We start from the raw sequence: 15,177 nt of genomic DNA on the forward strand, positions 1-15,177 counted from the left end.
CATATGACAATGGAATAGGAGGGACACATATGCCATTGACGCTGTGTCTGGCATCTGATGATTTGACAGGCGGATGTAACGTGAGCATGAGTTCCCTGAGGTTGGCTGTACCTATTGATTGGCACCGAGTTCTATTCTTAGTGGTGGTAAACGTCGATGCAAAACAATGCGCGTGTGATATGGAAACGATCATAAACTACACCCAAAACACCATGATGCAGAGCATATTTGTTTACTGGTATTTTTAGCTATTATATATTTGATGTATTTAATATTTACATTGGCTAACACAGGCTATGATGTTGAAAGAAACAGAACATTAGAAAAAAAGATAAGAGCCTATTGAAAACCTCCTGATTATCACTGAATCAAGGGAAGAACAACAGGGGAGAGGAGGAGGGGGGGATAATCGAAAGACTGGTATATGTATAGAGCGATGATAATGTTACAGTAATGGAACGTGTCAGCAGCAGCAAAATGTGATGCTTATACCACACATCGGAGCGTCACCTTTTGCAAAGTATTCCATTTTAGAAGCATTGCCCTGGAAAGATCCTGCTCGTTTGCGATCAACACTTCGGCATTCAAATCGCTATCGGCTGGAGCGGAGCAGACAATGGAGGAACCCGACCCAGAGGAGTACCGTGCACAATCCACTGTACGCAGAACCAACTGATCTGGCAGCATAATGTTGATGAGAGCAAATTTTTGGGTCACTTGAGACCTCAATTGATCAAGTGACACGGAGCGAGCTACTCGTATAATAATGATGTTTTGGGCGTCGTAGATAATCTTGAGTTTAATAGTGTCATCTTCCTCTGTAGAGCTCAGACTGGATGAGAATAGTATGCTGCTGCTGGCTGTGCTTGTTGTGCTTGTAGTACTACAGCGATTACTCTTGTTGATGCTCTGAATATTGGGTCTACTTGTACATTGTTGCAGTTGATGTTCATGCTGACCAATGGACATAACCAATGATCTGGAAAAGGCATGTTCCATCTCTACTAGATCCAGATGCTGCTGCTGCTGCTGTTTCTTGCCGCTGGGTTTGAGAGAAAAGGCTCTCTTGAGCGAGTTGGAGACACTGCCGATTTCTGGCGTTGCAGAAAAGAACGAGAGGCATACTGGCGAGCATGTAACCACGGGAGGCAGTAACAGTAAAAGTCGACAAAAATCTTGCAATTCGCATTGTCTCTGATGGTACTTTTGTGCCCCTCTTTTCTTGAGAAAGTTGTGCTGCTTTTTGATTTTAGGCAGCTCTGCTCTTGACAAGTTGAATTGCTGGCGGATCAGCCGAGAAAACTGGATAAAATCAGCGTACTGGTGCTGGATTTCCAACATGCGGCCATCGCTCAGCTTCAACTGAATGGGATACCAGGTACCATTTTGCTGTTTGAAGTAAGGTTGGACAGTGATGTCTTGAATTGGGCATGAAATCATTTTTAAAGAAAAGAGATGGGGGAGTGAAAGAAAAAGAATGAAACGAATGGACAGAGAGGGTTTGGCTATAAATGCTAAATTCCAATGGGCTACTTGATCAAATTTGGGATTTTTTCCATTTGCAATAACACGAGACTTTTCTCTGCCCAGTAGTGGCAGATTGGGGGGGGGGGTGTTCTATCCTAGTGCTGCCGGCTTTGATAGGCCATTTCAGGCTCTGGTTTTTTTTTTGAGCGTGATTTTTTTTTGTTTTCTTTCTCAAACAGAAAATGTTTAATAGCTTGCGTTCTGAGAAAGATGCATGGACGAATTGTGTCAAGATAGTGTTAGGCTTACTAGGTGAGCATCTCCCTTCTTCCCCACCCCCCCCCCTCTTCCTCCTATCTATGGTTACTAATACCACTACAGAGGACAGCCTTTTGAATGGCACTGTGCCGAATTCCAAGGTAAATTTCAACCAAGATTGGATGAAAAACAACGGCAGTGCAGGTGGGTTATGTGGACACGGATGTCAATTGAATCAAATCAGTAACTCTATGCGCTGGATCAGAGACACTTTCTACTCCTGGATCCCCTAGCAATCAAAGCATCAAACGAAAACGCAGCTTCACAGATTCAGCACAGGACAGAAAACTGCAGAAATTATCGAGCAGCTTGGCAAACGACATTGCTCGAAGCCTGTCAGTATCGATGGACGATGTGGACATGACAGCACCTTCACAACCATACCCTTTTGTTGCATATAATAAACCCTTGAACGAAGAGAACCCAATGCCAGCATTGCGTCGGATATCACTGAGCGGCACTTTGAACCCACCTTCAGCATCCAGCATGGAGCAATGGCTGAAACTGCAAGCACAGAATCACAATATACCCTTTTCCGAATACAACACTATATTTCACGATAAACAAAAGCTACTGCGAAAAGAATTAGAGCTGTTACAAAGGCCAGATCAATCCTTTGACTCGTTGCGCGATCACTTGTCAAAGGTCTTACGATTAGCCGATGAACTCAGTGGAGACCGCACAAAGCCATTTATCGTAAGATTGTGTTGGGTATGCTATATATCAACTGCAGTATATTCAAACATATTGACGGCATAGGAAATATTTCCCGAATGGACTTTGTACGAGAGCCGCATCAGCACACTCGCTGCATTTGTGCAATCAATAGAGGACATGAGCTTCTCGATCAACAACACGATACCACAGACGGATGACTTGGTGGAGGACATCAAAGGCTTGCAATCGCTATTGGATACTAAAATGGCGATATATGGAGATGCGCTTATACAGAACGGATTGGAGTGGAAGGCAATGGGTATGCCAGTGGATGAACAGCTCTTGAACGCAACAAAGGACTGGATACATAAGCTGTGTGTGGATTTACTGGATGCTTTGGATGCAGAATGCAAGAAAGTGCAATCCCTTGTGGGCGACATGGGCGAGCTTGTTGATATGCCTATTGGCGAAAATGTACGTAGAGCGATTAAGAGTATGTATCTTTAACATTCACACCACATTAGTTGATGGCATCTATTCTAGCAGGCCTCGAATTCATTGCAGACGCATCTACGTTTATAGGCTACACATCGCAGAAACTTGTTTATGATTGCCGTGTGCTGGCTACCATCTATGGGCAGTGGACATCCGAGAACCTGGATCACATCCATGACAAGCCTGTGGATGTCAATATGAAGAAATCGAGCTCCTCCAACACAAAAAGAGTCGACATTCGATATATGCAAATCATGGATAACATCACCCGCGTACTCACTGCATTATACGCATTGTCAGATTTGGATATGCTGCACAGAGACATCATGCACCTGTCAAGCTCAATGACATCGGCGGAGAATCTGACCTCGGTCTTGGTGGAACTCACCGTAAGAGCGGTCAGTGTGATTGAAATGGAACGCAAAAACACATCTGTTACAGCCAAAATAGCAGGAAACATCATGACCAATCCTCAAACAACGTTTATATACATGGGAGAATCCCTACTTAGCTTTGCAGACAGGATTGTGGAATTGGCAGGGAGAGAATGGACAGATGGCAATCGAGTCAAGGTATGGAGTGCGGGCATTACGTAACAACTGTTCAAGTCGTCTCACTTTATTTTTGCTGGCTAGACATTGCACACTTATTTAGAGGATCTGGAGAATTCACTTAGTAATTAATCACGTAAATACATGTATCAAATAAAAAAAAAAAAAAGGACACTGTGTACATATCGCAAAACCTCTCTCCGTTCGCTGCATGGCCGCAATGAAAAGTATCAAATTACATACCTTGATCTCGGCAGTAACTTACATCATGCAAACGTAAAAGATGCGTCAACGAGATTTCACGTCCTACCTCTTGCTCCATATTTCGAAATAACTGGTAATTTCAGATATAGACATGTATGCATGTTGGCCCTAATGCCTTGTCAAGATGCACACTAGATGACAGTTGAAATCTTCGCTATTAGTTTTTGCCGTTATCATGTATATCTTCTGTGCCACATAAGAGCTTGGTACAACTACAAAACCTTTAAAGCATGCCATTGGCTTATTTCCAGCATGGATGGGATGCACATTGGATTATAAATCAGTGCTAGTTTTTTTTTTCCACCTCTTTCTTGTTTCTTTTTACTAATTTTATTAAACCAAGTCAGCATGTCTACTAATCCCTCCAAGTATGTATTTAATCACACCATGATCCGTGTTAAGGATCCCAAGGCCTCCGTCCACTTTTACACTGATATTCTCGGCATGAAGTAAGTTTTACCACGTCCACATGTGGGTACAGTGCTTTTCAACTGACATGTGTTCATTGATTGCAGACTTATCACCAAGTCAGACTACCCTTCTGGCAAATTTACTCTCTACTTTTTGGCCTATATCGACTCTGTTCCCGAGGATGAGGAAGAAAAGAAAAAGTTGGCATTTAGCTTGCCTGGTGTCCTCGAATTGACCCAGTAAGTTGAACTCATAGACGCGTAAAAAGTGGCATTGTTGACATGCTGGATATCACATAGCAACTGGGGTACAGAGGATCAACCCGATTTCAAATATGCCAACGGTAACACCGAGGTTGGTCGTGGTTTTGGCCACATTGCTTTCCTCGTTGATGACATTGAAAAGGCTTGTGAGCGTTTTGAGTCTCTTGGTGTCAAGTTTGTCAAGAAATTGACTGATGGTAACATGAAGAATATTGCTTTCCTTGCTGATCCTGACAATTACTGGGTTGAGGTAAGCTGGACTTTTGGATTATATGTGGATAGAGTAACTGATGAGGTGTTGTATTAGGTCATTGCCAACCCCAATCATGTTGGTGAATCCCCTATTTAAATAAAATGGATCTAGTATGAACCATAGCCTATTAGCATACAAAAGTTTTAATGCATACGTTTTCAAGTGTCTCATTCTGCATGGATTTTGATATTGAGGGCTTGTCTTTTTTTGCGAGGGATGCTGCTGTGCATGAGGAACAAGATGCTGCCGGCCGACTGAATAGCGTTATCGTTGACAATAGCTCATCCATGGCTTTTGAGGTTGGACTCGCTCAGAAGCAGATGCAATTCGAGACATTGTCGTAAGAGATGCAATATAAGGAAAAAAAGAGAGATTCATCGTTATTCACGTTCAAATCAGAATTACTGAAAAATAGGCCGAGATATCACTGAAGGCATGTCATTTTGCACCGCATCAGTGCTTTATATTGGTGCTTGATGTAAAACCTAATGCTATCGCTATACGCGTTGTCTCTGGTATGTCTAGCTTCAGAACTTGAAATTCTAAAGGACCGATCAGCCATGCTCTCGTATCTTTGCTGAAAACACCTGCAGCTTGGAGGGTTATACACTAGTTGAAAACTCTAGTAGAATTAAAGGTTTAATGAGGCTAGGACTCACATCAAATATAACATGCAATCCTGCACAGGGTGGCAATGACGCACGTCTCACTCTTATTGACATTTATGGAAGAGCATTCTACAGCGGCTATATCTATTAGATACGCAAAACTGTGCAGCTATCAAGAAAAAACATATTCAGCCCATGATGTAGTGTTGCTCAATTTGTATTGCCCTTCCTATGAGCCTCCAAAAGCATTAATCCTAGCAGCCGCCACAATCAGTTCAATCTCCGAATGCATTTCTCTGCTCGAAATGGGAATTTCTGTTCACTTTTCGACTCCATCGATCTATTCTGTCAAATTCGACCATATAAACTGTGATGATTATCCTGAACTCCTTTAAGCTCTCTTGGAGTACTTTTTGAGGCGCATCCAATGGTGTCTAGAAAAGTGGATGTTTTGAACAAATTTATCGAGCATTCTTTAAAAATATGAAATGAGGTTTTTGGCGAAAATGTCGAGATTTTACATATGAAGAATCCACAAAAGTGATTTCAGGGGCTGCTTTGGATCGAAAGAAACATTTTGATGTGATATATGCCTTAGTAAAAGCCTTCATTTTTGCTGTCAAAAACGCGATCGTTTGATTTTCGATGAAAACCATGAGGTATCCCTCATCCTTTTTGGCCGATTTTTGGCGATCCCAAAAAAAATCGAGCAAAGGTATCAGAAAGTAACTGCTGGATTGGAGAAATTGAGTGGTGCTACTCTGGCGGTCTAAAACAGCTTTTAAGACGAGAAATTAGGACTCAAATGTATCCATATCAGGCTGTAATTTACATGGATTTGAGTAGTAAGAAGTAACACTGCCATCTTGTAAGTCTGTATATGAGTTGTTTGCATTGACACAAATGCAAAAAATTGTAATAAAAAAAAAAAAAAAAAAAAAAAAAAAAGGTCTAATCCACAGTTGCATGTCGTTTAAAAGGATATTCACTCTGTAGATAACAGTCAACATGTGCGTTTCTAATACAAATCAAGTATGATTCACTAACGATTGAGTAATATGACAGCTGCAAAAGTGTGGTCCTGCTCTTCTCTTCACATCTCATTCAACAATACAGGCTAGCGACACTGCTTGTAGGCTCACAGTGACGTTGTGTCCTTGGAGTTTGGAACAATCTAACGAATAAACATCAAAATTTTCAAATTCAAACATTGTTGTGCTTGTTTAACTTTTTCTTTTACATCAACTCATCATCTACAGAACATGAAGTTTATTATCAAAGGTGGTGTTTGGAAGAATACAGAAGACGAGATCTTGAAAGCTGCCGTCAGTAAATACGGTAAAAACCAATGGGCGCGTATTTCATCTCTGCTTGTTCGCAAAACGCCAAAGCAATGTAAAGCAAGATGGTATGAATGGCTGGACCCCAGTATCAAAAAGGTATGAAATCACGTTTTTCACAAACAACGGCACAGCAAACTCACGACTTGGTTAGACTGAATGGTCCAAAGAAGAAGACGAGAAATTATTGCATTTAGCCAAACTCATGCCTACACAGTGGCGTACCATTGCTCCTATTGTCGGCCGTACGCCAGCACAATGTTTAGAACGTTATCAACGACTTTTGGATGAAGCTGAATCACTGCAAGAACGCTCTAGCGAGCTTGATTTGACTGGATCCATGGGTCATGAAACTGGCCCTAGTGCAGACGATGTGCGCAAGTTAAGGCCTGGAGAAGTTGATCCCGAGCCAGAATCAAAGCCTGCTAGACCTGATCCTGTCGACATGGACGAAGATGAGAAAGAAATGTTATCAGAGGCCCGTGCAAGATTAGCCAATACACAGGGTAAAAAGGCCAAGAGAAAAGCAAGAGAGAGACAATTGGAGGAAGCCAGAAGATTGACAGCACTTCAAAAGCGAAGAGAATTGAAAGCTGCTGGTATCCAGTAAGTGTTTGGTGCTAGCAACACACTGTAGCACTGGAAATTTACCTGTTTTATCACATAGCATGCGTATGAAGACCAAGAAGAATGTCATGGACTACAATACAGATATTCCTTTCGAAAAGAAGGCAGCATTAGGTTTCTACGACACGACAGAGGAAGCTAGCCGCATTGCAGATCCTGGAAAACTGACCAATGTTCACCTCTCCAAACTGAATAGACGACGTGCCGATATTGAAGATGAAAAGAATCGTGAAAAGAAGCGTAAAGCCAAGGAGAACCCCAACGCCTCACAAGAGGGTAATCAAGGCAAATTCGTTCCAGCAAAGAACGCCAAAATTGTTCAAATGCAAGAGCAAGAGCAGATCGCCAAACGTCGCAAGCTTGTATTGCCCGCTCCACAAGTTGGAGAACAGGAATTGGAAGACATTGTGAAATCTGGCTTTGCGGGTGAAAATGCCAAAAACCTCGTTTTGGACAGTGAAGTCGATGCTACACAAGGTCTAGTAGGTGATTATGCCTTCACACCTAACACACTTGCAACAAGAACACCTCGTGCACCACCTGCCAGCGATAATCTCATGATTGAAGCTCGTAATCTGATTGCACTCAGTAACGCCCAAACACCTCTCTTGGGTGGCGAGAACACAGCACTTTCTCAAGGCACTGGATTTGAAGGCGCTACACCTAAAATCACAGCTATTCAGACACCTAATCCCATGGCTACACCCAACCCCATGGCAACACCTCTTCGTAATAGTGTGATGGGAACTCCATTTGGCAGTGAAACGCCCTTCAAAACACCTCGTGAAGAGAAAGCATTCAACACACAACGCAAGCGTACACTTTTGCAAGGTCTTTCCAGCTTGCCCAAACCTCGCAATGAATGGGAAATTAAACTTCCTGAAATGGAAGAAAAGGAACCTGAGCAACCCAAGGAGGACACTGTGGAGGATATGAGCGACTTTGAACGTGAGATCAAGGAAAATGCCGAACTCGAAGCCAAAGAACGTGCAGCCCGTCGTTCCATGGCAGTGCAACTCAACTTGCCTCGACCTGCAACAGTACCCACATTTACGCTCGATAAAGACGCAAGTGAAATTGACAAAATGATTCACGAAGAATTACAGCGCTTGTTGCAACATGATGCTGTCAAATATCCTGTCGCAGGTGGCAAGGTAGCCCCTGGTGCTACAAAATTAGCGGACGGCATTGCTGCATTGGAGGACGAGTTTGAGAGTGCCGCACTACAAGATGCTCGTAAGGAGTTGGATGACGAAATTGCAAAGACTCTGGGCCTCGAATCACAGCAAGACATCAAGAAGGCAGTATGGAATCACGTTTCCTCCAACCCTGCGTTTGAGACGAAATGGGAAAAGGAGCATGCTGATTTGCTGTTCTCTGCCAAGTTTAATCGCTTCATGACGCTTGAGGAGATGGATGACGAAAAGGACATGATCCAAGGTTTAGACAAGATTGTCGAGGTAAGTCGTGCGTGTGTTCTGGTTCATAAACTTGTATTCTGACTTGTTTTTTTTGGGGGGGTGATAATTGTAGGCTAATCGACAGGCCATGATCAAGGATGCTACAAGAGCTGGCAAATTAGAAAACAAGTTGGATGTCAGATTAGGTGGCTACATGGCAAGATCAAAAACATTATCACAACAAATCATTGAATCTTACGAGGAATTTGAGGCAGCACAAATTGAGTATCAAAGCTTCGTCAACTTGCAAATTGCCGAGAAATCAGCCATTCCCAGACGCATTGAAGCATTGGAAGACGAAATTTACAAGCTGGCATCAAGAGAAAGGGACTTGCAGCAGAAATACAAGGATTTGAGTGACGAAAAGGTGGCTCTTTGTACATGATTAAATTAACACTAATGAATAAATAAAAACTTGATTGAAACAAGCACAACAAGGTTTAGTGTTGGGGCTCATTGAACAACTATAAAAGGGATGCGTTCTTTCTAGTCTATTTTGTCTCATCACCATTTTTTTTTTTTTTTTTATCTTATCCAAACCAAAATGCTCCACACCTTTCCTCGACATCAATTGCAACATAGTCAGCAATGCTGTGAATGCGGTAGCTTCAGCCATAAAACCCGGTAAGTGGCAACATGAAGAGCTGCCGTGATTACCTTTATTGACATGTGTCAATCTAGCGACTGTCCCAAACTCAAGCCATAAACGACTCTTTTACCACTACACTACTTTAGCATGATATCAGATAAAAGTATACACTATCAGCAGCCAATAAACTACAGCAAATTCATGCGTTTTAAAAAATGTGTATGTACAATGGTTTTTATTATTCAAAAAGGGTATTATATTATTGCTACAAAAAGATGAAAGAATTAATAATGGAATGCCAGAGATGGTTGATGAGTTACATAATTCGGTAAAAGCGTTCTTCTATTGTGATGGTGGTTTGAGAGAGTTCTTTCAGGTGTAAAGGGGAACCGATAAATGTTCCTGTTGCGTTGCTGCACCTTTTCCATTTGCGCTAGAGCCGCTGCTGCTGTTTGGGGATGATGCACATGCACATCGTAAAAGTTGAATTTACCGCTAAATATCAAATCCACCTCTTCCAGCGATTTACCGCTGGTTTCTGGAAACTGCCTGTGCACAACGATGGCGATGATCAAGCACATGGCGCTGAAGAGTACATAGGTACGCCAGTAGATCTTTTGCAGCATGATGGGTGTCAACTGAAGCACGGCATAGGTAAATAACCAGTTGGAGGCTGTTGAGATGCCTAGCGCTTTTGCTCGCACGCCTTGCGAGTAGAGTTCTGCTGGATAGATCCAGCCCAATGTGCCCCAAGTGCAAGAGTAGATCGCCACACAGACATACATGACAATCAAGAATCCAATAGTAGCTCCATTGGCGTCGAAAATAAAGTATAATGGATTTCCGCTCTTTCCGGTGTTTGCTGATGGCATGTCTTGTTGCAACAGTGAATCGACAGTGTTGTATGCAAATCCATGGACGCCTGACAATATTGCTAATACACAGATACATACACTGCAAAGAATCGCGCCAGTAATCATAGTTGGACGTCTACCCCAGCGATCTATCTGTAATTGAGCCCTGAGCAAGATGCGTTGATTGCATATATCGTACAACTTACAAAAATCATAGCAGGAATTGTTGCTAATAGATTGATGGATCCGCTAAGGCCATTTGCTAATATCGAGTTAGTTGCTTTTCATAGAACATACCGAGTGTTGTCCTACCGAATAAAGCAGCATCTCGTCCTGTTAGACCAGTAGCTTGAAATATCTGAGGCGCAAATACTCTATGTACACATAATGACATGAGCATTGTGTCAATCGAGTCTCTGCCTGCACTTACAATAGCGCATTGACGCCCGTCAGCTGTTGAAATATCTGCACTGCCATGCCTATCCATAATCGCTTTCGATTGTTTTCTGAACCATTCGAGAAGATTCGCTTGTATTTATGATCTTTGTATAGTTTGTGCTCAAATGTGATGTTCTGCTTCATCTCGGTAAATTCCATCAGCACGTTTTTGTGTGTTTTTGTACCATCGCCTCGAATCTTTGCTAGTGTTTCCAGTGCTTCGGCATGCTTATTCTTGTCGATTGAGTGGCGTGGGCTCTGTGGAATGAACAGTAAGAGGCCAATCAGACAGATCAGTGCTGGTATAAGCTGAAGGCCGAGTGCTAATCTCCAGCCCACGGATCCAGGGACATTGACAAACGCATAATCGATCCAGTATGATATTGCTGTTCCAAGTGTAATAGCGAATTGTTGTATAGACATGAGGCGACCACGCATGTCTTTGGGTGCAATTTCGGATTGATCTATGTGCAATGTGAGTTGATTTGGTTTGTGCGCTGCATCTACTATGATTATACAATACACAGAGGTACGACCATGGACAAAATGCTTGATATTGCATGTTAATACGAATGGAAGAAATCAAAGATATAGAATAGCCTACCCTAAACTGATCCCAGTGACGCCTCTTCCACCGTACATTGTATTCAAATCATTGGCACCAACTTGTAATACGTTACCAAAGATAAAAATAATTGTCCCTAGTGCCATAAGCGCTTTTCTACCAATGGCATCTGCTAATGGTCCCGAGACAATTGCGCCCACAAAAGCTCCTGCCATCAACGTACTTATCAATGCGCTATTGATCGTTTCAGTGGTAATCCGCATATCTTGCTGAAATGAAGGCATTAGGAGTAATCCTGTCAACACTCCAAAATTGTAACTGTAATATGAAAAAAAAAAAAAAAAAAAAAAAGGTTTAGTAGTTTATCCTTGGATTGCATTTCATCTGACTTGATTTACCCATACTAAACATTATTGCGGGGTCAAGTGAGTTTGAGGGGTTTCTTTGATCAGTACAGTCCGTCATTTGGGAACTCGGTATGAGACATAAGCTTACCAGTAAACCACCTAAAGCCAAAAAACTGGAGAGCATAGGCTAGGTGAGTATGATCAAGAAACTGCAGCTGTTTGTTTTACCTACCAACAATAAAAGTAAACCCGAGTATTTGTTTTAAAAGTGATGGGCATTTATAAAATAGATGGCCCCCCTTCCTTTTTTTTTTTTTTTTATAGTCAAATCTTCTCTCCCTTGATAAGCAAACAAAACAAAAAAAAAACCGGAATAGAGAAATAAAAGAGAGATTTAAAGAAAAAGATTTGGATGCAAATCGACTAAAAAGAAGTGAAAGAAAGATTTAGTGTGCGTGAGAGAGATAGTTTGGATCATTTAAGAAAACGATCAAGGTGCGACAAACACCAGAGATGCACAAACAAAAAATAAGCCACTGATGTTGCAATCTATCACCATGTATTCTTGTTCATGTTTGCTCAAACTGGTTGTGGCCGAGTCAATTATCGAAACCATCAATGAAACATGTGTTGGTTTGCTCTATTCATCCTTTGTATGTGATCCAATCTACGGATCATCATGTTCTCGTATTACTTGCTTTAGGATAAATGTTTTCTCAAGCGCCATTTTGCATACCACCAAATGGGCAGCTTCACATCAAGATCAAAAGGTGCTGCATAGGTTATAGCATGTGAGTGTGTATAAAACCATGGTATATACTATCAAAAAGAAGTGATCTGCGGATAATCAATTTTGCATAAATGTTGCAACCCTTGTTGATCAAACATGGATCCTTCAGAAGATTTCTTGGCCTAGAAAACCGGGTCTAATCGTACCAAGTAATAGATTGGCCAATGCAAGATGTGAAATTTAGTTCCTGGATCAAGGATTAGGTCAAATCAAAAGCAGCAAAGTCAATGTGATGATGTTGATCCACTAGCGTTGCTTGTTCTGTACAAAGTGTAGCTCTACAAGCAGTATATCTGATCCAAAATAAGAAGCGTACTAAACATAAAGATTGGACCCCTTTCAAAACGATGCATGTATTCACCGTGAGAACTGTACATGTTTCTAGAAAATGAAGGCACCCTTTTGTTTTCCAATTTCGAATTAATACAATCTTGAAGTACTCCTTTTCCTCCGTTCATCCTTATATATAAAGATCGATCAGGGGAGAAGGGGAATTTCATTTGAATGTGCTGATCTGTATCCTTCGACATACATGTCATTCATAATTAGTCTTAAATGCAGCCCACAATGGCATATAAATACACATCCAAGGCATGTATTCCCCTCTCCTCCACCTTGAATAAAGCATGTATCCTATGAAATTCACCACACTGAGTTGCTGCTTGTTGGTTCCTCTCTTGAGTACTTTGTCAGTCAATGCTTACCCTGCAGATTTCAATGAGTTCCGAGCTAACAAAATTCGATCCGCTTTCAAGCATGCGTGGCATGGATACTCTACATTTGCCTACGGACACGACGAGCTGTTGCCAGTGAGTGGTTCATTTTCTGATTCAAGGTAGTGTCATTTGGCATAACGCAGAATCAAGACACTAATACTCAACTATATCGACCCTAGAAATGGCTGGGGAGGTACGTAATTTGGCCACATGTATACTGGGCCAAGCATTCATACTCATTCATTCATCTAACCAGCGAGTATATTTGATGCATTGGATACCATGATCATCATGGGGTTGGATCAAGAATACCAAGAATCTCTTCGATTTGTAGCCAATGTCAATTGGGCATCCACACAAACGCCTTCCAAGACATTTGAAACTTGCATCCGATATTTGGGAGGTCTACTATCCGCTTACGACCTTCGCCCTGATCCAATGTTGCTTACAAAAGCGCTTGATTTGGTAGAACAGGTTTTGTTGCCTGCTTTTACGACTGAAAATCAGGTCCCTGCTGCTTTTGTGGATGTACCAAAGTGAGTAGTTGATGGCACACTATCAAGACCAACTGATATATTTATTGTACTTGCGTTAGAAAACGGCCGATACCTTCCAAGACGGTTATTCTGGCAGAGTTTGCTTTACAGCTCGAGTTTGCTCGCTTGAGTCAAGTGACAAATGATCCTCAATGGGAAAAATTGGGCAACCACATCATTGAAAAGATCGCACAAGCCGAGACACCTCTTGCTGGATTGTACTCTATTTCATGGGACGCCGCTACATTTCAGCCTAGCAACACATGTGAGTGTTTACAGAGTGTGCATTACGCTACAGACCACTTACCATCCTGTATAGCTTACATCACAGTGTCTGGTGGTGGTGATAGTTTTTACGAGTATTTGCTCAAGACGCACATCTTGATGGACGGCAATGAGGAGCTACAACTTCAAATGTGGAAGCAAGCTGTAGACAGCATGCACCACTACCTTCGATCTGTCTCTGCCGAGGGTTCTGTATTTCTAGCTGAAGCATTAGGTGGCAAAAAGTACCTCAAATCAGGCGAATTGGTTTGCTTTATGCCTGGCAATCTGCTGCTTGGTGCTCGTTATTTGCAGGAACCTGCCTATGAAACATTTGCTCAAGAACTGATGGATTCGTGCTTCAAGACCTGGCATAACTCGCCTACTGGACTATCACCTGAGAGTTGGGGTTGGATGGACCAAGCATCTATGGTGGACAGCAATATCAATGCGACGTACACCACGGAACAGAAGCGTCTTTATAAAGATCTGGCGTTTATCCCCACACAAAAATCTTACTTGCTACGACCAGGTACTTGGCGTATTGAAGGGCACACTAGCCATATTTACTGAATACATGTCATTCTACAGAAACGTTGGAGAGTCTATTCTATTTTTATAGATTGACGGGGGGACACTAAATACCAGGACATGGCTTGGGAGATATTCGAGTCGATTGAAAGACATTGCAAGACGAAACACGGCTACTCTTCGGTGGAGGACATCATGGACAATCACGGCGACATTACATCCGACTTTCAAGAGAGCTTCTTCTTTGCAGAAACATTGAAATACCTCTTTTTGATCTTTTCTGACAAATCACTGATCTCGCTTGATGATTACGTCTTCAACACGGAAGCACACCCCTTTAGATTAAGCACGCCGATCAAAGTGCAAGTCTGATCACTCTTCATCGCTCAAGCACCCATTCTCAGAATGAAAAACTACCCTATTTATACAGAATTCTCTGCGCCCAACCTTCTGCCTGTCAAATTCTTCTGCTCTCCTCAATCAAGGGGGGGGGGGGAGAGGGAATCAGAAATGAGAAGATTCTATACGTATAAATACTCGAATAAAACGCATCCTTTCTCTTTAATCCAAATTTAAATTCACTGCACATCTACAAGTCAAATGCACACCCACACATTCGCTGCCTACTTCTTTATCACAATCAGTTCCTGGGTCACTACTGCAAAGGCGGGTATCATTGGTGGTAATGGCAATTCTCAGGACAATCCAACCCTTCAAAATCAATCTGGCTTGCTTAACATTCAAGCCAACGAGATCATTGGCTATCATAAAGCAAGTGGCGAGGAGCGACCAGGTCTCTTAGGGAAAAGATCCTTGACCTGCAAATCATGCAA

At 42.1% G+C, this 15,177-nt stretch overlaps 6 protein-coding genes across 6 annotated transcripts; 4 read left to right on the forward strand and 2 right to left on the reverse strand.

Moving 5' to 3' along the window:
* Window positions 1-486: 486 nt before the first annotated feature.
* On the reverse strand, window positions 487-1,440 carry ATC70_010369 (uncharacterized protein; the record flags this gene model as incomplete). Its single annotated transcript, XM_064829588.1, has 1 exon — window positions 487-1,440. One exon carries the CDS (start codon window positions 1,438-1,440, stop codon window positions 487-489), a length of 954 nt encoding a protein of 317 aa, XP_064682090.1.
* Window positions 1,441-1,826: 386 nt separating this feature from the next.
* On the forward strand, window positions 1,827-3,620 carry ATC70_010370 (uncharacterized protein; the record flags this gene model as incomplete). The annotated part of the gene is made up of 5 exons (XM_064829589.1): window positions 1,827-1,929; window positions 1,991-2,481; window positions 2,545-2,916; window positions 2,967-3,509; window positions 3,573-3,620. 5 exons carry the CDS (start codon window positions 1,827-1,829, stop codon window positions 3,618-3,620), a joined length of 1,557 nt encoding a protein of 518 aa, XP_064682091.1.
* A 480-nt stretch (window positions 3,621-4,100) lies between these two features.
* ATC70_010371 (uncharacterized protein) lies at window positions 4,101-4,775 on the forward strand (the record flags this gene model as incomplete). Its single annotated transcript, XM_064829590.1, has 4 exons — window positions 4,101-4,201; window positions 4,268-4,402; window positions 4,463-4,676; window positions 4,734-4,775. 4 exons carry the CDS (start codon window positions 4,101-4,103, stop codon window positions 4,773-4,775), a joined length of 492 nt encoding a protein of 163 aa, XP_064682092.1.
* Window positions 4,776-6,549: 1,774 nt separating this feature from the next.
* Window positions 6,550-9,099, forward strand: GUT1_2 (Glycerol kinase; the record flags this gene model as incomplete). Its single annotated transcript, XM_064829591.1, has 4 exons — window positions 6,550-6,726; window positions 6,782-7,233; window positions 7,295-8,714; window positions 8,788-9,099. 4 exons carry the CDS (start codon window positions 6,550-6,552, stop codon window positions 9,097-9,099), a joined length of 2,361 nt encoding a protein of 786 aa, XP_064682093.1.
* Window positions 9,100-9,587: 488 nt separating this feature from the next.
* On the reverse strand, window positions 9,588-11,423 carry ATC70_010373 (uncharacterized protein; the record flags this gene model as incomplete). Its single annotated transcript, XM_064829592.1, has 6 exons — window positions 9,588-10,310; window positions 10,364-10,419; window positions 10,470-10,531; window positions 10,588-11,059; window positions 11,119-11,144; window positions 11,200-11,423. The coding sequence occupies 6 exons, from the start codon at window positions 11,421-11,423 to the stop codon at window positions 9,588-9,590; spliced, it is 1,563 nt and encodes a 520-aa protein (XP_064682094.1).
* Window positions 11,424-12,923: 1,500 nt separating this feature from the next.
* CIC1_2 (proteasome-interacting protein cic1) lies at window positions 12,924-14,386 on the forward strand (the record flags this gene model as incomplete). The annotated part of the gene is made up of 5 exons (XM_064829593.1): window positions 12,924-13,132; window positions 13,193-13,206; window positions 13,270-13,549; window positions 13,609-13,814; window positions 13,869-14,386. The coding sequence occupies 5 exons, from the start codon at window positions 12,924-12,926 to the stop codon at window positions 14,384-14,386; spliced, it is 1,227 nt and encodes a 408-aa protein (XP_064682095.1).
* Between the last annotated feature and the right edge of the window lie 791 nt (window positions 14,387-15,177).

Source organism: Mucor velutinosus (assembly GCF_035048745.1).
Source record: "Mucor velutinosus strain NIH1002 chromosome Unknown tig00001564, whole genome shotgun sequence".
NCBI lineage: Eukaryota > Fungi > Mucoromycota > Mucoromycetes > Mucorales > Mucoraceae > Mucor > Mucor velutinosus.